General features: G+C 40.8%; 3 protein-coding genes across 4 annotated transcripts; 1 reads left to right on the top strand and 2 right to left on the bottom strand.

Moving 5' to 3' along the window:
• Nucleotides 1–193: 193 nt before the first annotated feature.
• Nucleotides 194–2,337, bottom strand: polr2f (RNA polymerase II, I and III subunit F). Its single transcript, XM_007560230.2, has 5 exons — nt 2,191–2,337; nt 1,997–2,066; nt 1,731–1,861; nt 684–755; nt 194–587 (listed from the first exon to the last, which is right to left on the bottom strand). The coding sequence occupies exons 1-5, from the start codon at nt 2,208–2,210 to the stop codon at nt 497–499; spliced, it is 384 nt and encodes a 127-aa protein (XP_007560292.1). The 5' UTR covers nt 2,211–2,337; the 3' UTR covers nt 194–496.
• Nucleotides 2,338–2,955: 618 nt separating this feature from the next.
• On the bottom strand, nt 2,956–14,410 carry LOC103143621 (MICAL-like protein 1). Its single transcript, XM_016675457.1, has 15 exons — nt 13,601–14,410; nt 12,386–12,434; nt 12,135–12,279; nt 10,737–10,807; nt 10,463–10,605; nt 9,035–9,384; nt 8,874–8,910; nt 6,170–6,776; nt 5,117–5,239; nt 4,911–5,037; nt 4,737–4,824; nt 3,879–3,952; nt 3,660–3,768; nt 3,556–3,593; nt 2,956–3,461 (listed from the first exon to the last, which is right to left on the bottom strand). Exons 1-15 carry the CDS (start codon nt 13,744–13,746, stop codon nt 3,346–3,348), a joined length of 2,223 nt encoding a protein of 740 aa, XP_016530943.1. The 5' UTR covers nt 13,747–14,410; the 3' UTR covers nt 2,956–3,345.
• Nucleotides 14,411–15,167: 757 nt separating this feature from the next.
• LOC103143620 (golgi-associated, gamma adaptin ear containing, ARF binding protein 1) lies at nt 15,168–24,234 on the top strand. 2 transcript variants are annotated; one of them, XM_007560226.2, is made up of 17 exons: nt 15,168–15,271; nt 16,097–16,181; nt 16,306–16,381; nt 16,486–16,584; nt 16,672–16,795; nt 16,928–17,028; nt 17,194–17,274; nt 18,377–18,514; nt 19,245–19,326; nt 19,414–19,527; nt 19,610–19,756; nt 20,076–20,146; nt 20,242–20,405; nt 21,308–21,507; nt 21,599–21,768; nt 22,147–22,257; nt 23,086–24,234. In XM_007560226.2, the coding sequence occupies exons 1-17, from the start codon at nt 15,229–15,231 to the stop codon at nt 23,194–23,196; spliced, it is 1,917 nt and encodes a 638-aa protein (XP_007560288.1). In that variant the 5' UTR covers nt 15,168–15,228; the 3' UTR covers nt 23,197–24,234. The 2 variants fall into 2 exon arrangements, with proteins under 2 accessions (XP_007560288.1, XP_016530944.1); XM_016675458.1 differs by lacking the exon at nt 15,168–15,271 and adding an exon at nt 15,302–15,690.
• The last annotated feature ends 770 nt before the right edge of the window (nt 24,235–25,004 follow it).

Genomic DNA, 25,004 nt, shown 5'->3' with positions numbered 1-25,004 from the left:
AACAGGAAATAATGTGTTCAGTGGGTGTGAATGGTCCACCGTGGAAAAACACAAACGTGACACGGTCACTGCCTAACTGCATATTTATGCAGTCAAATCGTAGACAAATAACTGATATTTCATGTGCAAACTGGAATCCGCAACAAGCCTGCGTGACACGCCGCGGTGTAGTTAAAGCAAACCAGAAACCGCATCTTATAGAAAAGAGTTTATTCATAACAATAATAATAAAACATTTATTTTACACAAATTATGTCTCTGGGAGAAAACAACTAATGGAATCTTACAACACAGCACCACTACATGAATAATAAAAAAAAGCTATGTTTCCCTCTTGTGGTGCTTCCTGGCACTACAGCTGTTAAAATGGTGAGGATAAATAAATTCTTCTGCTAGTGTCCACTCAGGTCAGAGTGAACACGTGACAAAATGCAGCGCAGAAGCTCGTGAGACGCCGGACGTGACGCGAGGAGCTGAGAGGCGATCGGTCCGATCTCTAGTCGGTTACGATGAGCTCGTCGCAGCCCCAGTCCTCGTAGCTGCCATCAGGAAGGTACCGACGGATGATGATGGGGATCTTTCTGCTTCTGTTGGAACGGAGGGATAAAAAGACTTTAAACAAAAAAAAAGAGGAATTTGGTTCTCAAATGTTGTGAGAAAAAAAAAGTGAAATAGGACTTTACTTAAGCTCCTTCATGGCTATCTGCAGGGGGTCCGTTTCTCCTTCCAACTCCACCATGACTGGAGCACACATGCTGCCGAAACAAGACGTCAGGATGAGCTTTTAATATGAGAATTTAGTGGATCATAATTTCAGTATCACGTTGAGACGGCGAATGTAAACACAGAACTAGGAATGTAGCGTACTTCCCAATAAGCATGATGGAGCCTGGGAGTTCCCCTACCGTGTATAGCAAGCAGGAAAACTTCCAGAGAGAAGGTCATTGTCTGGGCCAAACTTTAAAAAGGGCAGTAGTCCAGGAGAACAATTTTGTGGGGAAATTCCCCACAAGATTTTCTTTTTTTTTTTTTTAAATAAATGGATGTTTTGCATTACTCTTTATAAAAAGCTAGTAAGCCCATATCAGATGGATTGTGTTGACATTCTGGGATTTTTATGAATATAAATAATATTAAAGTATTTGAAAATTATGACATTTTAATTTTTGAGGAACAACATGGCGCTACAGCTCGGTATTAAACTTACCATTCATCAATTCATGTATAGGACTACCTATTTATGCACTGCAATTTGCATTAGTAGGAGATTTTTTTTTCCTTAGAGGATAGGGAACCAAAGCTGGCTCCAGCCCAGGGTAATGTCTTTGTGCATCCGGCCCTGGTCATGGTTTAAATGAGTCCTGGGGCTGTAGAACTGTTCTAGATATGGCCAAGTCAGTTCCATAAGCTCATCTCAGGTTTGTTGGCAAAAATTCTTGGAAAAAATGACTAGGATTAATGAAACGAAAGGGAAACTTTAGAAAGGTTTTGAAGGCGTGCATCGTTTTACGTCTGGCATAAAACTAATGCCGCGTTTCAGAAAAACTAAGGTTCTCCAGGATAAGTTTCCATAAGGGGAATAATAATTTAAAAACGATTTTTTTCTATTTACTCAGGTTATCTCAGTTGGACAATATTCGTTTGATAACCTGAAATATATTAGATTTATATGGCATAAATGTAATATATATTGGAGACGCTGTGCTGCCTGCATATGTGCAAACACTCACGCTATCTGCAGAGCTCGGGTCCCCAGCACTCTGGCCCTCTCATACTTGGTCATGTACGGCGTGGTGATTCTCTTCTGGTTTGCCTGCTGACCCTCTCCTGCAGGAAGGATCTGCACATTCTCCTGATCTTCCTGTTCGACAGAGAGAAATCACACAGATTCAGACTGAACTTGATCACAAATATAATAACAGCCAGGTTGGAAATAGCCTTAGTATTTATCTAGATGTTTCTTTTTTGTTGTTGTGGTTTTTTTATCGGTACTTACGTCTTCAACGTTCTCGAGGTCGTCTAATCCTTCATCCTCCTCGGCGTAATCAAAATCCCCATCATCGAAGCTACAAATGTATTAACATGTTAGCTAAATTGCTAACAGCCTGTTAGCATCAAAGTTAGGTCATATACAATATTTCCGAAAACACCAAGCTTAATGTTCACTGTTTGTGCTGAGTGAGTACTTACTTATCTTCGTTGTCGGACATGTTTTATTTGGAGACGTTTGTGTATTCCTGTGTTATTCTATTCTCCTTCAGGTACTCGTTTTGTTGTCAACATTGGCCCACATGAGCGGTATGTGTAACTTCCGGTTGAATGGTACGCCGGGAAATATTCCGTGCGCAATGACGAGGACGTTTTGAGTTCCGTTTATTTTTGAAATCTCATTTACCATAAAGTTCGATAGTCTTTACACATTTCTTGTCCGTATTATGAATAGTTTTGCTCAAAATTATTAATACCCCTTGCGAATTTAGACTGAATCTTAATTTTGTTCCAACCAAGCCAAAAAAGTTTATTTGTTTAAAAAAAAAAAAAAAAAAAAAAAAAACTCGTGCATTGTTTTAAAATAAATGCAAAATCTTTTAAATTATTAGTCGTCTCCTATATGTCAGCTAAACGTTATTGTGGATAAAGATATGTATTCACAATTTCTGTATTTTATTTCTTGTTGACTTGTTTTTCTGGATAACTTTTGCTCATTATCTCGTTTAGATCAGAGTATAACCGAAAAGTACATGAATTTTGAGTGATTCAATTCCTAAGGTGAATCTTTTATTTACTAATTATTTATTATTAACCTTTTCAGTTAATTAAGACTACTTGACTTAGTTAACAGAATTTTTTTTCTTCAGAAATTGCAAGTTATAGTAAACATATAATTATCCCTTTCATTATTGACCTCTCTTGATACCTTGATTCCATGTTTCAACACAACATAGGACACCAAAACTGTAAAAAGTGCATATATTTATCATTGTAGATCGATGAGAGAATACAGATGGAAACACATCATAATATGAACTGGGAAAAAAAAAATATGATATGAAATGTGAAGCAGCAGACAAAATGTAATTATGAAGCCAGTCGAACGAAGCTGAATCATTTCATGAATTAAAATATTACTGACCAAAAAAAATATGAATGACATCACACCATCGGGTATCAACGGGCTTAAATGGTGAGGCAGATACTTTGACAAAAAAAAAAAGAAAAAAAAGTGATATTTTACAAAAATAAAGAGCTTAACTACATAAATGTAGCACACTGATGTTGCATGTTTTTATGACAAACTTGAGATGAACATGGATTACGGGTTGTTATTGCGGTGGGAATGTTTTTTCAGCTCTTTTTCTCGGCGGGCTCCTTGCTGCTCTCCTGTTTGTGGTTCAGCATTTTAAAGACTTTTGGGGCCTTCAGCTTTCCTTTGGTCTTCTTCAGCCCGTCCTTCTGAAAGCCTGATGAGAATCCAGGAAAGATATCAATTTATTCACAAGCTAACGCAAAACAAGTGACTGAATATTAAAAAAAAAAGCTTTTTATCTGACTCACTCTTATTTCTTGTGCTTTCCATGTCTTCATCTCTTTCTCTAATGACAAAAAAAAAAAGTTTTCAAGCTGTTACTATAAAACACTTTTTATTTGTCTCCATATACCTGTCCTGATCCAAGCTGCTGATGATCTGGTTCCTCTGTTCAATGATGGTGACCAGCTCAGCCATCAGCTGCTGCTCCTGGCCTCGGTCCTCCTGATCCCAGTCTTTCTCTGATTAGAAAACAACAAAAGGAAAAACGCGAAAAGTCAACAGAGACCCAAATCGATCGTGTTTCCATTGCCAAGACGGCCGATGTTGAGCAGAAAGGACTCAAACCTACCGGGCTTATTGAGGAGACATCTGAGCTTGTACTCCACATCCGCTTGTCTGTCCTCTAATATTTGCTGTTTTGTGCTGAAAAAACAAAACAAAACGAAAAATTTGATCTCCAAACAAAACTAAATAACGAGTAACTCTTAAGCAAGAAATAGCAGCTTGTTTAAAGTAAATTATTCCTTAATATTGATGAAAAAGTATCAGTTAATCAGAAGTACATTAGTCACGATAACAAATTTTGTTGGACAATATATATCGTCCCAGAAATTATCGCGATAAATAACGTGCTAGCTGCAGGCTGTTTCACTCGTAGCTAACATTTCTTCATCAATATTAAGGAAATATTAAATTAAAACAAGCTTCTGTTTCTTGCTCAAAAGCTACTTGTAAGTTAGCTTTGTCTTAATTTAGAAACGAGACCGAAAATACTCAGTAAGGTTTTGTGTTTTTGCAGTGCGAGTCGGGAATTCGGTCAATCCACCAACACAAAGTAGCGCAGAAGTTGTGAAATGGAAGGATGACAAAACACGATCGGCAACATTTTCACTGATAAATATATGAAAACGGTTTTTATAGGATCGTCGTTACAGATTCAGTTGCAGCTGTTTTGATGGGCGTTTACATCAATCTGACCACTGAATGTTTCTCCAGTTCTTCCTTGCAAAATGCTCTTTGTAGAAAAATAACTGAAATTAGTTTTTGGGTGTGTTTGGGTAGCTTATTTTTTTTCTTTATTGTCACAATATTTTTGGAGGCAATAATCGGTTTTACCAGAGGAAGATCCCGAGAAGGTTTAACGGTGTTTGTGTTTTTAATGTGGGCACCGCATCTCACAGCCGGAACCTCCGTCTGCTCCACTTACAGGTAGACCAGTTCTTTGTTTCTGCGCAGCAGAGTGTGTTGCTCCTGGACGAGGCCGAACCACTCGGTCAGCATCTGATCTTCTTTACCTGAGACAGAAACAAACACATTTGCCAGAAACCACGGGAAGCGAAGTTCACGTAGAAACCCTTCCGGTACGGAGAGTCAGCCGAACCCGTCCTGCCGTCTCGGATGCTCCTCTCCAGCTCCACTCCTCGTTGCTCCAGCGCCTCCAGGTCGCCGTCCAGGCTCGTCATCTGCCTCTGCAGGTCTTCCGTGGAAACGTCCCGGTCCGTCCGCACCTGTGGCGGCGACAGCAGGTCATCCATTTTGCTGCGGGAAAGCGTCGATTACGTAACACATAGAAGGTCTTTTCTGTACCTGCCTCCTGATGAGAGGGAAACCGTGTCCAGGCGCCGACCCGCGACCGGACGACAGGTTCTGAACCGTCTGCGACCGGGTCATCTCGGGTCGCTCCGAGAATGGATTTTCTTTACAGGCAGACTGAAAATAGGGAGAAAAAACTTCAACAGGGATGAATGATTTATGTGTCAGAGCTTACGGTGGAAAAACAGCAGCAGCGTTTGGTAGGATGTAATATTTCAAGTGACATTTTGCATGCAAATAATGTGTCACTATCACACATCTGACGATAAATCATTCCAGGAATTATTGCTATAAATGATAATTTTGTCATTTTGAGACCATTTTCAACTAATGTAATAATAATCATAACATCATATTAATGCAATTATGCCCAATCAAAAATACCTAAAAAAAAAAACACCTTTAATTTCTGACGAATATTTGACACCGTAACTGGAAAACATTTTAAATATCCAAAATTTAAAAATAACTATAATGTATTATGAAGTCTCTGTAACCAAAATTTAAAGAGAAAAAGAAAAAACAGGCAAAATTGGAAATTAGGATTGTCGTAAAAAAACCCCAACAAAAACAAGCCAACTGCTTCGTACTGCATGTCAAATGTTTGCAGTGTTTCACAAAACGCCGCCTTTTCAACGACGTTAAAGGGGAGCATCTCTTTAACGACTGCAAATGATCAGGTTCATTTTGATTTATCATGCCATTAATTGACTTATTGCAGACATGACTCAGGTTTTGCTTGCAGAAAGGGAACTAATGTCAGACAGTGAGGAGAAAAAAAGGTTGTGTGTCATTTTGTAGAGCGGGTGTGAAACACAGGAAGCCTGACAGTCGCTGCTGAAACTGATGCTACTGGGCAACTTGTTTATAGAAATGGAGAAGAAAACGGGGCCTAAAATAGATCCTTGAGGAACACCTTCATGCAACGTGAGAAGGGAACGGAACTTACTGCAAGAAAAGTTTCTTAACATAAAACCTTCTGAAACCAAGCAAACAAGTACTAATAATACATATTCACTTCTTCCCTGTAGTAGTTCTGTGTCGTACCTTCCCTTCACACTTTGAAGCCGACCAGTCGGCGTCACGCAGCCCTGCGGCTGCTGCGTTGGTCTCGGAGCGCTCAGACGGGATCGCTGGCACGGACAGACTCCTGGGTAGAGCGGCGCTCCTCTGTGCTTCAGAGGACCCCGGCTCTGTCGCGTGTGACGGACCATTCTGACCCCCGTCTGCGGGTTCTCCGCCAACGGTTCCCGCCGAGTTACCGCCGGCGGTCGCTGCCCAAGCCGTGTCAGGCTGCATTCCTTCACATTCCTCCGTAGAGACACACGCGCGCCCGTCACGTCCTCCGTCGGCGTTCCGCTCAGACTCGCCGCCAGGTTCTTCTCGAGCGATGCCGCTGTCCTCCAACGGACCAGCAGAAGGCCCAGTTGGACTGGTCGCCTCCTGCTTAGGAGCTTCATCGAACTCCTCCTCCTCGTCTTCCTCGAATGGATTAAGAGAGGGCATCCTGGGTCTGTTCCACAGCGTCTGCGTGTTGGAGACGGGTTTGGACCGAGGGACGGGTACCGGAGGTGGGGCCGGAGGCAGCTGGGTCCAGGGTCCAGGATGGACGATGGCCATCCAAGGATGGTTGGTTTTCACTTTAGTGCTGGAGCTGGTTGCACCAGGAAACAGAAAACAGGGAATATTAGAGGTTCCTCATCTCCTTCACTGCAAAAAACAGAAAACCACACCAGGTATTTCTGGTCCAGTCTTAGTTCACTTGAAATGAGACAAAACTAACTCAAAAGTAGTTTTTCATCAACATATAGGAGCTTCTTTTAAGTCATTAAAACAAGCATATTGTTTCACTTGTAACATTGGAAAGATGATTTGTTATAAGTGAAATAATCTTTCGATGAAACAAATACTTTTTCTTCAATATTAAGGAATTATTGACTTAAAACAAACTCGTACATCTTGCTGAAAAGCTACTTGTAAGTTAGTTTTGTCTCATTTCAAGTGGATGAAGATATTTACAGACCAAAAATACTTGGTAAGATTTTGTGTTTTTGAAGTCATTGTTCATTTTCGCATTTCCTGTTTGACCCGTGAACTCTCGCTCAACATGATCGTTTCACTTCTTTAGTCACACTCTGTGACTTTGTGACCTTTTAGGCTGTTTACATAAAAACCAGCTGGAGCTCCGCTGAGCTCTTAAATGAGACAAAAAAAACCCCCAAAAAAACAACAACAACAAGCGATCATGAATGAAAACTCTTTTCATCATTTTTAGTAAAATACTTCAGGGATGTTTGTAAACTTCACTCCTGAAGTTCTGATTGTGAAACCAGAACGGTTCCAGGTTCAACAGACCTCGACTGAGGAAGAGGACAAGTTAAACTCTCACACCTGAAACTCTGAAGCTCTCGTGTCAATTGTCCGTCTTTCAATTCCCTTTGGCTGTAAAGTCGAGCTCTGATTGGTGGAAACACTTCTGGCTGACCTGGGTAAACCCTGGCGGTCTGGTTCTGGACCGAACGCTAAGAACAGCTTTGGTTTATGTGACTGAGCCACACAGCACCGATCAGCCTGTTTGAGCTGTGATTACGATAAATGTTGAGTTTGAATTGTACTTTACGTGTCATTTATATTTTTTTGTACATTTTAAGCCTCTTTTTGATTTTGTGCTTTGCCTCACGGCCTGTTTACACATAAGATAGGCACATATCTCTCGTCATAGTAACAATTTTGACTCATCGTTGTCACAATAAATTTCAGTTAATAATAAAAAATAAAAAAAAAACAGACTGAAATGTGAATTTTACTATTTTCTCCCTGTTTTTTCCACAGGAGGATCAATAAATTTGTAAATATGATTAAATGAATTCTGTCTGTGCAGATGATTTTTTTAAATAAATCACACTTCTTTAAGAAGCTTATTTCAAGTAGGAATGTTTTATAATAGCATCATTTATGTTTGTGGTGCTACGAATGCTGTTGCCTCAGAAAAAAGCAATAAACAGTTTGTGATCATTTTTGTCGTTATCACAATAACACTACGAAATATTGTGATAAAATTCACAATTCACAATTTTTATTTTTACAAAAACCAAAGTGTCAAAGTGAAATACTTTTTTTTTGTTTTTTGTTTTTTTTTTACAAAATAATTACAATTAAATCAAAATATAATGCATATAATAAGAGACGGCATGAATATGACTTTGTAGTTTCATACGTACTTTGTTTCTAGTTTTCTATCTTCCATTCTGCAAATACTTTTCATCAGTTCTTTGGTTTTTATCACAGTTTTGATTCATCATTATTGTTTTATTTACTTAAGTTTATTTAGTTACTTGCTGCACTTACGTAGTTTTCAGCCAAAGCTCTTTGAGTTGCATTTAACTGACGATCTCTAAATAAGCTCTGACAAACTGTAATCAGATAGAGATTTTACCAAAAGTTAAGTTATCAAAAGTTTTAAGCATTTAATCCAAACTAATGCAGATGATATAAAAAAAGGGGGGCAACTTTTAGATTTCTCTTTCTGCACATTTTAGATCCTTATATTGAAGAACGCTCCGGCTGACGCATTTGTTTTTCAAATCTCTTTTGGGTCTTTTTAAGATTTGATAAACCAGCTGCTGTACCACTGGTAACTTAATTAGAAGGTAAAAATGTGCTTTATGTCTCTGTCATTTGTAAATAATAATAATAATAATAATAATAATAATAATAATAATAATAATAATAAAATGTTCAGTACACTTACAGGCTAGGAGGTTGAGGTGAAGATTCACGCACAGCTTCTGATATCCATGCACAGAAAAAAAGAGAAAATAAATAAATCAAAAAAATTTATTCGTTTTAATTTCTGAATGCAGACGCGCGGCGTCATTTAGAGAACAATAATTGAAGCAAAAACTCGCTTACCTCCAGCGGGGGAGTCGCTCATTGTCTGAGCGGTTCTGGACCTGGCCGCGGGAACAGGAACCACAGAGGAGTCCAGGCTTCTCCTGGGAGCCAGGACGGGAAGCGCGCTTCCCTCCGAGGCTTGGCGCGGCTCGGCGTAGCGAGGCACGCTGCAGATGGCCGACCCGCTCAGAGAGTAGAAACCCGTCTGGATGGGAGGACCGGGTCGATGACCGGCAGGCCTGAGTTGCTGCTTGCTGTAGACGCCGGCAGCTTTTCCGTCCGTTGCATGATGAGAGCAGACGAAGGACGTCTGATCACGTCCTGGAGTGTAGGAGCCTGGTAAGAGAGCGCAGCGGCACACCGTGCACCTGCAAGACGACAGATCAAATACAAAAAAATCTGATGTAACATTAAAGCTGTTGCAGACTTTACCGTTCAAATGTGCTGCTAGTACCGAGTCACTCAGCGCAAAAACACAAAACATCAACAAGGAGTTTTGGTCTATTTTCTAGTGCTCACTTGAAATAAGACTAATAACTATAAAAGTAACTTTTCAGAAAGATGTTTTAACTCAATATTTCCTTAATTTTGGCGTTAAAAAAGTACCGGTGCTACTGGTAAACTATTTCACTTTTAACTAGTAATTTTTCATCAATATTAAGGAATTATAAACTTAAAACAAGCTCCAATGTCTTCCTGAAAAGTTACTTTTAAGTTAGTTTTGTCCTTTTTTCAAGTGTAATAAGATATTTGCACAAGAAACTAGAGCAGAAATTACTTGGTAAGGTTTTGCCCATGACTGAAAAGGACGCATGTCACATGAACTTTTTTTCAGCAAACCTTGGTGTATTTTATTGTGATTTTATGAAAAAACACACAAACAAAAAAAAACCAACAACACAGATTAGTGCAAAGATTCTAACAAGGAAAGGAAAAGAACAAGATTTTTCACAAATCATCTGAAAAATGTATTGGTTGTTCACTCCACAAACGGAGGACAGGCTGTAAGAAACCCGTTGCTGAATGGTCAACATTAAAGTTTTCACGAGAAGCAAATGATGCATAACCTGTGCTAAAACGGCCTAATCAAATTCCAGAGCTAAAAAAAAATCAAAGTCCACATGCGCCCTATGTCCAGTCTGACTGATCTTGATCTACTTTGCAATAAAAGAATGAGAAAAAGAACTTCAGTCTCTCCAGATGATTTTTTCTAACTGCTTAATAAAAAGGAATTCCCCCCCCCCGCCAAAAAAAAAGAAAAGAAAAAAAAAATCCCAAAGAACTTGGCAGATAAAACACAAAACGCATCAAGAGGTTTGGACACTTCAAAAAGGCACTGCCTAATCACAGCCAGGTGTGGAGGTCAAATGTCACCAGAGGTGAACTGAAGCGCATTAGAGACAAACGTCGAGTTTGTTCCAACCAGGAGAGATGAGCGTCTCTCACCTGAAGCAGCCGCGGTGGTAAACCTTCCCGTCGCTCAGACGCTTCTGTATGAGGTGAACCGGCTTGGAGCAGAGGGAACACAGCGCCCTGGGCCTCGGGCCGGCATGACCGTCCTCTTTACTGGTTTCCAGTTCAGTCAGGCTCTGAAAGCAGAAGAGAAACCAGGCAGTCGGACGCGAGGCGAGCGACAGAGAGAGAGAGAGAGACAGAGAGCGAGAGAAAAAGAGAGAGAGAGAAAGAGAGAGAGAGAGAGAGAAGCGAGGAGCCGCCGTACCTTCTGGCTTCTCAGAGTTTTTTGCACCTTCGTGACGTTCAAGACCTGCGACGACCACGACCTGCAGGGACCTGAAGTCAACAAGGACAGTTGGAGAAATGAAAACGTAAATGTATTACAGTTGATTTAAAAAAACAAAAAACAAAACTCAAGGTCGCTTTGTAGGTTGTTGCTTTGAAAACAACACTTTCCAAAACGCTGCTTGTTTTTGTTTAAATCCTGCTGCACACATGCTGGCAGCTCTGCTAGCGTCGCTAGCTAGATGAAAACAGCTCTTTGTTAAGCACAGGTGGGCAGCAACTAGTTACATTTACTAGAGTAACTTCTTACTCAAGTAGGTTCAGAAGTAGCTTAGCTACGCTGTACTTTGTACTTTTACTGGAGTAATATGATGATAAACTACGAGTAAAAGTCCTGGATACTCGATACAAGTCAAGAAAAAGTAAATATATTTTAAAAAAGAAACGTATGAGACGCAGACACACACCTGCAGACCTCTTGTTTATTAACCAGCTCTGCTGTTTTAATGTTATTTTGAGCCTATTTGAAGATTAATATGACACAGGAAACACAGCATATTGTCACTGGAAGTAGATTAAATCGCTCCAACATAAACACTTTACCTTCTGTAAGTAATGCTTTTAAGTAAAGTTTAATATTGGAAAAAGTGTTTCTTCTGCCTAGATGTGTTAGAATGTATGTATTTATAGTATTAGCTTTTGTTTTCGTCTTATATATATATTTATTTTATTTATTTATTTTTTTAATTTAACCTTTAACTTTAAGTTGATAAGAGTTTCTAGAAACGTCCAAATAATATATTTCTTTTAAAACTGGGGTACAAATGTGATGTGACACAGAGGCCTGTCCCTTTAAGGCTGGACTCTGACCTGTAATAATGTTTGCAACCAAAAAGATAACATAAATCTCTAAAGTACTGTTTGAAATCTGGAGTACAGTGTCTCCTTGACGACCGAACCATTAGGCGCCATCTTTAAGTCGCCTGACCTGAGCTTTTCAGCAAAGTGCTAAAGTAAAGTGGAGGATCTGTGATGCTAGAGCGTCCAGCATTGTGAACTTTTAATTTAAAATAGACTTTAGGGTTTTAGACTTTTTGGACTAAAATATGTCTGCAGTCATTAATGGTTTTACTGAAGCTTCTTTAGGTAGGGAATACGGTTATAGCTCTTCATTAGCAAAAGGCCAGCAGAAGTGTTACACGGCATTTTGTCCAGAATTTCACCGTCGTGTCTTTGTGCGACGACAGTAGAGTAAATCTAAGGAAGTGAGGTGAGCAGTTCGTACCAGGAAGTCCACAAACTGAAAGCGAACCGGGCGGCTTAACCAAAGAGCAGCACATGAAATCAAAGACAATCACACAGAAACGCGGCAACACACCGGGAGATTCTCCGCCGCTGAAGAGGTTGTAGTATTGGGAAACGTAGGTGATGACGGTGAGAAAGTCAGGCGCGTCCGTGGAAACCATGTCCTGTGGGTCCAGCAGAGGAGGGATTCCCAGCTTCGCCTCTGCGACCTCAAAAGCCTGCAGGGTCGAGAGGATGAAGGAGTTTTCACCGACACGCGGTCCGGCGGACACAATGCTGGCCGGGAAACTCCTGCCGGCTTGAACAAAGACGTGACTGACTCACCAGCTTGTTGTTTTGGTAAACATTTCCCCTGGACAGAGAGCTGAAGTCTCTAGAGCAAAGCAAGAATAATAATAAGTTAGAAACTGGGCAGGAGAAAAGAAGGTCACAAGTGGTTGGAGTATCATAAAACTGAAACAAGCTAAATTTATGAATGAAAGATTAAACGTTAGATTAAACTGGAGTCTGGAACATTACTGATTCTTAAAAAGTATCAATGTGAACATTTACGGCTGTGTTTTATCGCACCCTTCACCGTGCTTTATTGTGTGGAATCTTAAAAATGTTTTTATAAATAAAACCTTTAAAACTCAGGCCTCCGTTTTCATGGTGGCTCCTCCTGTAAACTGATCCAGCGCCATGATTACATCCAGAAGTCACATAATTACCACACAGGACGGACGCACTGATAAGAAAAATTGGGCCAATATTGATATCCGATATTAGTATTGTTGTTAAAACTAGTAACTGTACAGTTTTTAGATGGTATTACTAATAGCTCACAATCCTTTGCTGCATCACTATTACATGCCTGAACAAATATGGCCAACCTCTCCTGAAACACAAACAGCAACAAGATGGAAACAAACATTGGTTATTATCGGAAGACATTTTAAATATCCATTTTAAATATCCAAAATAAATAAACAAAACTCCAAATAAAATGAATTATGAAGTTTCTGAAAACTTTTTTTAAACATATTTTGTCATCCTGTTTGTTGTTGAAACAGAGAGAGAAACGTGAAAAATTATATTTCAGATGGAAATTATTGATCATGTTTTAATTTACCATGCAATTAATTGATTTACTGCTTATTGGCGGGCCTATCTACAACCAAAAAATAAATAAATAAATTCTTTGCACAAGACTCGATGTTGTACCCGCAACAAACAAACAAACAAACGATTCTGTTAGGTGAGCTGAATATACATATACGCCACACTTTTCAGATTATTATTTTTTTCTCTAAAGTTTAAATTGTACTAAGATTTTTACAGTGAGAAAACACATCGGATGATCCGTTCAGTCTGGGTCTGGAGAGGTTAAGAAGAGGGATTAGTCCAGCAGATTATATAGTCTCCACTCTAAACGAAACGACCCAGTCCTCTTCAGCTCAGTTTGAACTGAAGGTCCATGTGAGGAGGGGAGAAAAACAAAAAAAGACAAGAAAAGTACAAGTATTTCAGATGAAGGGCTGAAGCCTCTGGTCTACTTACATCAGGTCGGGTCGGTGTTTGTGGATGATGGCACAAAACGCCAGCCCATCCCTGAAGGAGGCTGACATGTTCTTCACTTCCACACCGGGGTAGCTGCCGCATGTGACGCGGCACCACTCCAGCAGAGCCTTCGGTGATGCTGCCATGTTTTTGCGCGACTTTCAGTTGCAGACGGGAAAAGCATTTCCCTTTCTACGTGTGAGACATCAAACAGAAAGAAAAGCAGAACGGTTTGGTTTGGTGAAGAGAACAGGAAACGTTCACGCTCTTCTGTCAAACCACCAAACTGCACAAACAATGCGCCGACCCAACGAAGCAACAGGAAGGAAGTTATTTCTTCACACTTAAATGTGCATCTTCACCACCTAAAGGTATCCGCACTGCGTATAAAGAGCGTAGATATTTTTTTTTTCACCCCCGCAGATTTTAGCCACGACCAAAGTTAAAGAAACGGTTCTTCTCACACTCACTGAGCTGCGGACTCGGTTTCTCCGCTATAAGAGAGTTCAACAGGGAGGGGAGAACTAATGTCTGAATATGTCCAGTGCCACGAAGCCTCCCGAAAGACCTGATAAAATAGGTGTTAATTTGAATAAAACCCAGCAACTTGCTCGCTCCTCCTTGTTGTGCTCCACAGCCCACAGCACGCCGCCGCTAGAGGGAGACGTAGAGCCGCTCTTTTTCTATAATTAGGAGGGAAAGGTCTCTAGTTACGAGATTAATGCCAGCAGTTCAAAGCACATGTACGGTGCTTTCTAACTCACGATTAAATCTTCTTTCTTTCCCATTATGAAACCAAATGTGTTTTTTTTATATCTTTGTATGATGACGTTCTTTATTCTTTTCCAATGTTTTTTTTTTATCAGCTTCCCTGTTTCTGCTAAAAAAAGGAATATTTTTTGCATTTTTCCACTCAAATAAAGTCAAGAAAATAGACTAAATGTTGCTTTGGTATGTTATTTGTACTTATTACAAGTTGTATATATAAAACAATGCTTGACCGTGACTTCCGTGTGGATTTTAATTTTCTTTTTAAAAAGGTTTTGCCATATATTTGATTTTCTCCAAAAAAAAACCCTACTTTTTTGAAAACAGTATTTACTATTAAAGACTGCCTTGCAACCTTCTATTATTATCCTGAAAGTTGTGAAATGACATATTTGATGGTAAATATAATTTACTATTAAACTATGGAGTGCAGAACCTATAATTACACCATCATTACTGGACTGGAGCTGGCTCATATTATACAGAAAATACTTATATGTTTATTATCGTATAAACAGAAATGCATGTATTCCAGTTATATATGTATACATATTTTAAACCTGAAAAAAAAATTAAACATTAGATTTAATTGCAACGTTAACGTTTTTTTTGTTTTCATTTTCATTTTATAGATTAAAACACCTCTTAAACAAATGTGTTTTGTTTCAGACCTTACATTTATTACTAAGTGTAACAAGTTACACTTAGTAATAATAGCATTACCAACTTGTACAGAAATACGAGTTTAAGGCATTACGTAACTCCACGTAACGCAACTAAACGTGTTTTTTCTGTCCACTCCTCTTTTACGCAGCTTCCGCCTCGCTTTACGTGCCCTTACGTACATAAATCTCGCAGTGATGGCTGCGCCGCCCGATACGGAGAGTCTGGAGTCTCATATCAGTAAGTCTTTCAAACGTACCCCTCAGAGTCGGCGTTGTCTGTTGCTCCGGACATGAACTAGTCATTATCCACGAGCTGTGGGTGAAATAGCGGCTCACTGCAGGCTCACCGGGCGCAGCAGCAGGGGCTCAAAGCCCGCCGCCACCTCCAGGATGCTAACCTAGCTGCGGAGCTGCTGTACCTGCCAGCTGTCAACACCACCGACCACAGTCAGGGTAGCTTTAGCTCCCCGGCGGACACCTGCTACCGGGCTGTGTGTGTCAGAATCACCCGGGCAGCCTTTTTTAAAATCACGCCGGTTATAAAATGACAGTGATTTCATCTCGTGAGAAAAATCGAGAAAAGACTACAAATGCCAACTGAAAGCTAGCTACAGTGACACTGTTAGCACCTGAGCTTCACTCAGGTGACACTGGCAGGTTTGTTCCTCTTTAAATTGTGAAGTCGAACAGCTGGTCGCGTGCCTTTTTGAGCTGAATAATTGCGCATATTTTCATTGGAAAAAACATTTGATGACAAGGTTTAAATGACTAAATTATAACACGTTTTTGAATACTATATTATTAGCAAACCTAATCTCGTCTATGCATCTTTTATGTCATTCTTAAATAGTTATTCAACTTTTTTTCTGCTTTCTTGGCGGTTGATATGATATTTTTTTGAATTTGCAACGGTGCTTATGTAAAAAAATATATTTGATGGATGGTATAACAGAAAAAAATGACATTTGTCTACATCCCCATGTATATGTTTTCAAACAAATTTTATGAGATGCATTTTTGTTCAACTTACTGTCTGGCCTTGCTTTGTTTGCTGACATTTCAGACAGAGCCACAAATCCACTTAACAGAGACACAGACTGGAGCAGCATCAATGCCTTCTGTGACCAGCTCAACAACGACCTGGAGGGGTAAGAGGAGACTCGATGCCTTTTGAGCTATTTTACAATCCCCAGACTGACTTTTTTTAGGTTGTTTTTTTTTTTTTTTTATAAAGAAATGTCTTCTCACCTTGAGAAATTGATCCCGTTCCAGACCTCAGCTGGCCACCAGGCTCCTGGCCCACAAAATCCAGTCTCCTCAAGAGTGGGAGGCCATGCAGGCGCTGTTGGTGAGCTAACACCCGCTCAGAATGAGCTGCCTTTACATTAACCAAACATTTCCTTCCTCCCAGCTGCCGTCTTTCATTGCCTGTGTTTACCGTTTCAACTCCAGGTCCTGGAGACGTGCATGAGAAACTGCGGGAAAAGGTTTCACAGCGAAGTGGGCAAGTTCCGATTTCTCAACGAGCTCATCAAAGTAGTTTCACCAAAGGTACCGACAGTCTGTCAGACTTGACGCGTAGCCTTTTATTTTATAACGGGTGAACTGACAAGCACGGCGTTTTGTTCTGACGCTCAGTATTTAGGCTCTCGCTCTCCAGAGGCAGCAAAAAAGAAAGTTTTGGAGCTGATCTACAGCTGGACGCTGGCGTTGCCTGATGAGCCCAAGATCTCAGATGCTTATCAGATGCTAAAGAAACAAGGTAAGAGGCTGCTAGCAAATGCTACTTCTTTTATTTAAGCTTTTCTTGTAAAGTATTTTAAAAAATTTTTTGTTAGAGTATAAAATTAGATTCTTTTTTTTATTTATTTTTTTTACTGTGTCTGTAAATCAGGTATCATTAAACAAGACCCAGAGCTTCCCCCAGACAAGCTGCTGCACCTTCCTCCACGCAGACCTAAAAACACCATTTTTGAGGATGAGGAGAAGTCAAAAGTAAGAGCCTTCTGTAACAATTATCGAAATTAATGATTTGACGCGGTGAAAAGCCATTTTCAGTCGGTTTCCTGCTGCCTGTTTAAACTTTCCCTTTGCCGTCATTGTTTGTGTTTCTGCTCTGGTTAATAACATTTTTCTTTTCACTGCTGTTTGCTTTAATAGATGTTGTCCCGCCTGCTAAATAGCTCACACCCTGAAGACCTGAAAGCTGCTAACAAACTCATTAAGGAAATGGTCCAAGAGGTAAACCTTCTGTTTTATTTCTGCATTTCTTATAATTTTTTTATTTTGAGTTTTAAAGCTTCTAAACGCTGCTTTTTAATCTTTCTTTCCTTAATTTGAAAGTTCCAACGTTGAATTTTACCAGCAAGAATTGGATGCACAAAGTGTGAATCTAATGCAAATTTTCTCTACTGTTTACAGTATCAAAAGTATAAATACAGGCTGAAATGTGCATCTGTGTGATGTGTGTTCTTCAGCAAGTTGAAGAGAAGCCACACAGCGCTCCGGCGTAATTCTTGGATTTATTTAAACTGGTTTATTTTCTCCAAGAGGCTTTCAAACGGAGGCATGCTGCTCTAACTGTGAAGCATGGTGGTGGTAGCATCATGCTGAGGGTCTGTTTATGCTCCAGTGGTTCTGGTGTGTTGTACAAAGTGGATGGAATAACGAAGACGGACGACTTCAACCAGGACGTCCACGCATCCTTAAAAAGTCTTAAATTAGTTTAAACAGATGTTGCTGGTATTTATCACAGGGGTTAAGTTGCTCTCTGCCAGGACTAGTTAATGTTGTTTTTTGCACAAATTTTCTGTCAGGCAAAAGTTTGAGTCAGACACAAACATCTTTGCTTTCCGCGACTCAAGACGGTTGAAGCTACCGCTAACTAGCAGCTAGTAAACCGTTGCTAGCTAGCTTTTCTGTCTTTATCATGGACACAAAGTTTTTTTCCTACGTTTTGTTGACATGGAGCAAATCCCCCCCAGCCATCCCTTGTATTTATATTTTACTAGAGTCTTAAATTTAAGCTGCTGGCGACCGAATTCCTCAAACCTCATCTCAAAAGGAGCACACGGCAAAACAGGTTTTGCAATTGTAGGAGGTAAACACTACACTTCTGTTCCAGGAAGCCAGACAGTGAAATGAGTTCTGGCTAGAGGAGGAGCAGTCAGAATTATCCCTGGAGCTTCAGAACGTTTTTTGTTTTGTTTTGGGGGTTTTTCCTCTGCTGCCTGCAAAGAAAACACAGTCTGCGGCGAAAACCCCAACCACATATTAGTGAGGATGCCCTTCAGAGCCTGTATGAATACTTTTGGGCAAACCGATGTCCCGACTGTCTGCTCAGGATCAGCGGCGAGCGGAGAAAGTGTCGAAACGCGTCAACGCCATCCAGGAGGTGAAGGAGAGCGTCGCTCTGCTGACTCAGCTGCTGCAGGACTACGACGGCACGGCGACCGACCAGGGCAACGCCGACCTGATACAGGTGAACCAAACAAGATCACACAGTGATTACTACTCACTGTGTGAGTGATAATCTATCAGCCACACAGTGAGATTGATTATCAATATGCAGGGTTTGTACTGGTGATTAAAAATCCTTGCCAATGCTTGAATTTCCATCAGGTGTTTTCAAGGTTTTGGAAATACTTGATTTCTGTACAAAGTGCTTTGATATCCAAACTGCACAGTTTTGTAAAACGGTGCAATCAGATACAGTTAAATCAATCAATCAATCAATCAAATTTTATTTGTAAAGCACATTTCAGCAGCAGGGCATTTCAAAGTGCTTTACATCATAACAAACACAAATCCAGATATTTACATACACCTAAGAAAAACGGCTACATTTCTTAGTTAAATCAGACGAAACTTTTCTTGTTTCTATTTGCTAAACGCTAGAAAATACCCAGAATGTTTTTTTTTTCCTTTTTTATATTGTGTTTAAACATTTAATTTGAGCAGAAATGCCATTTACATTAACGCGATTTGTTTGAATTTGGTTTCAAAGTAAAGTAAGACATTAATAACAGTAATGAAATATTGAAACCGTCTTCTTTGGTTCGTTTGTATTGTTTTCATCTCCAAAGTGATGCTGGAAACGTTTGAATATTTACTTTAAAAAATGCTTGAAAAGTGTTTGAATTTCACTGAGGGAAAAGTGAACGAACCCTGAACATGAAACCCGTCTGACTCCATCCCGTCTTCGCCGTCAGGATTTGTACCAGCGCTGCGAGAAGATGAGGCCGACGCTGTTCCGGCTAGCGAGCGACACGGAAGACAACGACGAAGCGCTAGGTGAGCCGCACGCCTTCTCCTGGATGAGAGGCGTCCATCTTGGTGGCATGAAAACCGTCACTCCTCACTCTGATTTTTTCTGCGCAGCCGAGATCCTGCAGGCCAACGACAGCCTGACTCACGTCATCAACCTGTACAAGCAGCAGGTGAAGGGCGAGATTGTGAACGGAAACAACACACTAAACACACAGAAACCCGCCGGTGGGTCAGCAGCCGAGACGGAACCAAAGTAAAATGCTTGTCTTTTGGTGTAAGCTGACTAACATGCCGCCCACTGATTCAGGGACGGCTCTGCTGGATCTGTCCGGGTTGGACACGTCGCCCCAGTCGCCTCCTTCCTTCCCAGAGTTCCCCACTCCCACCGACGGCCTCCAGGCTCCCTCACAGGAGACGGGGATCAGCCTGCTGGACGATGAGCTCATGTCACTCGGTAACGTTCCCATTTTCCCACTCGAATGTGAACGCTTCCTGTCATCTTTTTTTGTCATTTCCTCCAGTAGTAACATCTGGTTGTTGATCATGTGACTGGTGTGATGTGAAAAAATGTTTCCATTGCAGTTCTGTGAAATACATCTATTATACACAAGCGCAAAAAAATTACTGAAAATTTTTCTTTTTTTTCTTTTTTTTTAATTGGCACGTTCCCATTAAGGAATTTTTTTTTTCGTAACTTCAAGTTGCGCAATTTTACGTTTTGTGAAAACGCAGCTAACTTGAAACGTCTTCTAAGCTCCGTCTCTTTTCTGAAGGTTTGAGTGAAGGGACGCACACCTCCAACCCGTCACAACCGGACGACTCCACAGCCTGGGACTCCTTCCAGGTGAGCCGTGGGAAAACGTCGCAGAGCTTCACAATCTGCTGCTCCAGGTGCAAGAATCTAATGAAAACTTATTTTGTTCTTCTTTCTCCTTCCAGTCCTCCGACAGCATCGACGCGGATGTCCAAGCAGCTCCTCATCTCCTGCTGAGTCCTGACCCTCCGTCTCACTCCCAGCCTCTGTCGTCCCTGGATGAGCTGGACCTGCTGGGGAAGACGCTGCTGCAGCAGTCGCTGCCTCCCGAGGGTCTGCAGGTCAAATGGTACGCCTCTCACACCCACACACACACTGCATGGCTCGACTCAGACTCCAGCTTTGGGACGGGAGTTTTGGAAACGGTTCACACCTTCTGTGTCTTTTGTGAAAATAAGCTACAGACCACAACTCTGACCGGGTTAAGCCTTAAAAAGGTTCAGAGGGGACAAATTATTCAACATTCTCACTACCTCTTGTTGATTGTGCAGGAGGCTGTACTTCTGCTTTTCAAAGATGTACGGTTGTATAATTGCGCGTCTGTTTGCAGTCATTTTAACGTGGCCTTGAAGACACAGAAGATGTGAATTAAGAGCCTTGAAATGTCTTAAATTCATTAGAAACAGAGAGTAGGAATATAATAAGTTGATGGGTCTTGTATTTTATCGTGACAGGACAATTTCATCTTGTATATTCTGTGTTTTGTTTTGGGTTTTTTTTCCTTGCTGGACTTTTCTGTCAGGTAAATGTTTGAGTCTTCATTGTGTTCTGTGACTCAAAGCAGCTGAGGCTACCGCCAAGTAGCTGCTAATGTACCTCGGCTAGCTGTTTTGCGTCTATCATGAGTGAATGCAAAGTTTTGACCAGTTGGCTGGACGACGTTCACACATTTCTGTGGTGACATAAATTCTGTTCATAATGATCTTAAAAAGTCTTAAATTTGAGTTGGTGAAAACTCGCAGTGACCCTCCTATGAGCTAATAGTTGCTCACAGCAATCTGTTTATGCTAGCTGTAGCTTCATAATGATCAGTGATGCATCTCAAAGTGGACACTGACCAGGACCAGCTTAACCTTCATCTTGTCGCCAAGGTGGAAACATTCCTCTGGTCTTATAAACAGAGAAGTGTTTTCTTCATTGTAGGTAATGGTGGTTAAAATGTGTTTGTGCTGCTCGTCTTTCTTCTCCAAGGGACAAGCAGCAGTCCAAGCCGACTCTGAGGGATCTCCAGTCCAAGTCGGGAATCAACACTAGCGCTCCTGCTGTCGTAGCCTTAGCGGCCGACCCCTCCGCCTCCAGCCTGGGAGGAACGCTGCTGGACAAATCCCCGGCTCACGCAGCAGAAGTCTCCCTGGCCGATGTTTTTGTACCTCTAGAATCCATTAAGCCCAGTAAGTGCAGAGAAATCACCGTTTTTTGCACATGTATGGTTGTTTTTCAAACTTTAATGATTTAGCGTTTTCCTGACCGCTCCTCCTCCAGGTAGCCTCTTACCCATAACCGTGTTTGACGGACACAGCCTGCGGGTTCTCTTTCACTTCGCCCGCGACTCGCCTCCGTCCCGCCCCGACGTGCTGGTGGTGATCATCTCCATGTTGTCCTCCGCCCCTATTCCCGCCACCAACATTCACTTTGAAGCTACAGCCCCAAAGGTCAGCAGCGATGACCTATGAACTCTGTGTCTCCTCCTCAGATTCTGACTTTTAGACTCACTAGATTAAGGGAAGTGGTTGCACACGGTTTTATTTAGGGGTAACAGAGTAACGGTAGCAGTTAACGGAGGCTGTGGACGGTTTGTGGTTGTAGTGTGACGATGTGGGGAACAGTTGAAGGTGTGTGAAGTTTCTGTCCTGCCGTTCCTGCGGTTCTGTTTGCAACGATTGCAGTTTTTCTGCACGACACATTTTAGAGCTGAAATAATAAAATGAAGCTGGTGTTTTTACCAAAGGTCGTCTATTCATACCGGTTCATGTCTAATGCGAACACATCTGGGTTAAAGCTTGCTGATGTTTTTGTGTTTTTATCTGCAGTCTGTGGGGGTGAAGCTGCAGCCTCCATCGGGGTCAGAGCTCCCAGCTTTTAACCCCATCCTGCCCCCTGCTGCCATCACGCAGATCCTGCTGCTAGCCAACCCTAACAAGGTAGCTACTAGTACAGGCTTTAATGTTCCTCTTAAATGTTATTTTAATTGGTGTTCTACACTAACAGTAATATAGTGCAAGCAAGAAACTTTGTCCTATGTTTTTCATGTTTCCATTTTTCAACATGGCCGCCGTTTTTGAGTCTTTTGAAGCAGCTATTACCACGAGATGTTACACGTTTTCATGACCTGGATGGACTTTATGTCACATCATATATTTGGTCGTCCTATGAAGTAAGAATATGGAGCAAAATTAGAGACTGAGGACTTTTGCTGTTTACAATTTCACTCCAGTTGATGAAGATGTGAGACAGACGGTTAGCATTAGTGGAGTTAGCTGTGGCATTAACTACCACTGATTTTAGTCCAAACACATATTCTTCATCACAACCCCGGCAGCCATTTTGAAATATGTCCACCACAAAAAAGCAAACAGGGGATGAAGAAAATCTGATTTCTATGGCTCAAGACATGCATGCTATGATTTGACACCAAATATTTGCACTAAATTGGCAATTTTAGTGTAAAAATGTATTTTCCATGGCAACCATCTTGAAAAATTGACAGCAAATCTGATTTTTACGGGTCCAACTGTGTATAATTTGGCATCAAAAATATTCATCTGTGATAAATATTGGCAAAATCCACAGCAGAAATAAATTTCTCTTAACAAGCACATTGGACCTCTTGATAAATCTACATTTTTTGCAGCTGATGTAACTTTTCTTTTTGTTTTTTTAAATAAACATACTTAGCTGGATTCTTGTATCCGTCTGTGAAAGATTTTCTTCTCTTTTCTTTGTTGTTTTTGTTTTCCCGTGTGCTTCAGGAGAAAGTCCAGCTGCAGTACAGACTATCGTTCTCCATGGGCGAGCAGCAGCACAGCGAGAGCGGCAGAGTAGAACAGCTTCCTGACCCTGAGAAGTGGGGGAACCTATAGCACCTGAACTCACCCCGACAGACTCTCTGCTTCCGGACTCGGCCGCCTGTCCTCCGCCATCGGCGCCGTCTTCAGACACGTTTCCTTTGCGGTCATCCTGGCGTGCGTTGGTTTGGACGGTGGTGATTTTATTTTAGTTTTTTTGAGCGGTTCTCTTCACTCACTAGTCGGTGTGATGATGACGTACGTCTGCTTTGCTCTGAATTACCCATCTTGTGTCTCTAGGTCTAGTCTGTTTTTTTTTTTATGTGGCCGCGTCCAAACAAACCTGCAACCGCTCGTCATCACATTCTGAGGGGAAAGAAAACAACAAATGTGTGCATGTTTGCTCATTCCGTGTGCTTTATCGTTGTTTTTTTTTCTTTTTCTAACTTATCTGCGTTTACCTCGGCATGCTCTGCAAACACGGGATAAATGTTTGGACGACTCCTGCACAAACGAGCTACATTTGATTAACTCCTTTTAGTGTTTTTTTTTTTTTGTGTGATTTCTTGCTTCTCTCACGGTGGCTGAGTCACTTTCTGATTGCACAAAGAATGATTTTTCTCATGGTACCGTTTCCCTTTCGTCTCGTGTAATGAACAAACTCTACTGTAACGTCGGAGCTGTGTATTTTCTGCCATATGTGCCTCTTTTGCTGTTGTATTATTTAAAGTTTGAAGCTTTTGACTGGAGTTTTTTTCCCCCTCCTCATCTGTTGATTATTAGACATCTTGAAGTATTCATACTGTTTTATTGCTTTGGGTTTTAGTTAACATGGAAGCCGTTAGCAGGTGAAACTGATTATCAAACTTAAATATATGCAAAATGAGCCGAACTCTGATGCTCTCTGCGCTACAGTGTCTCCTTCAGACATGTTGGACTTGTTTTTTTTTTTAGATCAGTGATGCATGATGGCCGCCTCCCCGTCCCTTCACAGCCTCTGTCACATTCCACTGCACTAACTCCCAGTAAAAATGCTCTGCAGCGAACAACATTGGGTAAATTTGACCTGCAACAATAGGATATTCCAAATGGAAAATAAAGGAGTTTTTTTTTTTTCCTTGGTGATCTTAAGAATTTGTGCTGATGGTGAAAAATATCCAAGCTCTACAGAAGAAGAACCAGGTCCATCTCTGATTAACTAGTGATCAGCTGCAGACCCCTGAGTCAACATGGCTGCAATGATTAATAAAAATATGAAGTTCAGGTGAAGAAGTGACTGAGGAAGAGCTGAAGACTGTAAGATGATTAAAAACTTACATTTAAGTCCTCAGCTCATTAACCAGAGACTCGCAATGTGAAAAATGACGGAAACTTCAGAAAGTATCCATGCTGATTAATCTATTTCTGAATAGAAATATCTTTCAGAGACATTCAGCCCTTCATCCAGAAGAAAAAAAGAAACACATTCGACCCTCTTTAGCCAAAAATGCATCAGAACAATGCCTTAATGTTGTTCAGAATGGATTTTTTAAAATCCTTGTTTTATTTTAGCATAATCTGTTAAATTTTCATTCAGTTTGTCCACCAGATGGCGCCACTTTCCCCTAATCTGAAATATGTAACAAAATTACGCACTGTTGACTGCTGTGGGCCAGGAAGAAACAGAAACACGCACACACAAAGATATATACATATTTTAATTTTAGGGAGCTTATTTCTCTTTTATATTAACGTAACAATTCAGCTATGTCAACAGAGTCTGTTTAAAAATCACAGTATATTATTTTACTGGAAATTTTGGGGAATTGTGAACTTTTTTATTCTTAATGGTTGTTTGGATTTTAGAAAAAAAAAAAGTTGACAAAACCTTTTGTGCATTTGGT

The sequence above is a fragment of the Poecilia formosa genome, unplaced genomic scaffold, assembly GCF_000485575.1.
Source record: "Poecilia formosa unplaced genomic scaffold, Poecilia_formosa-5.1.2 Scaffold114, whole genome shotgun sequence".
In the NCBI taxonomy this organism is placed as follows: Eukaryota; Metazoa; Chordata; class Actinopteri; order Cyprinodontiformes; family Poeciliidae; genus Poecilia; species Poecilia formosa.
Note: the sequence above shows the minus strand (reverse complement) of the source record. Positions and strands in the feature narration are given on the sequence as shown.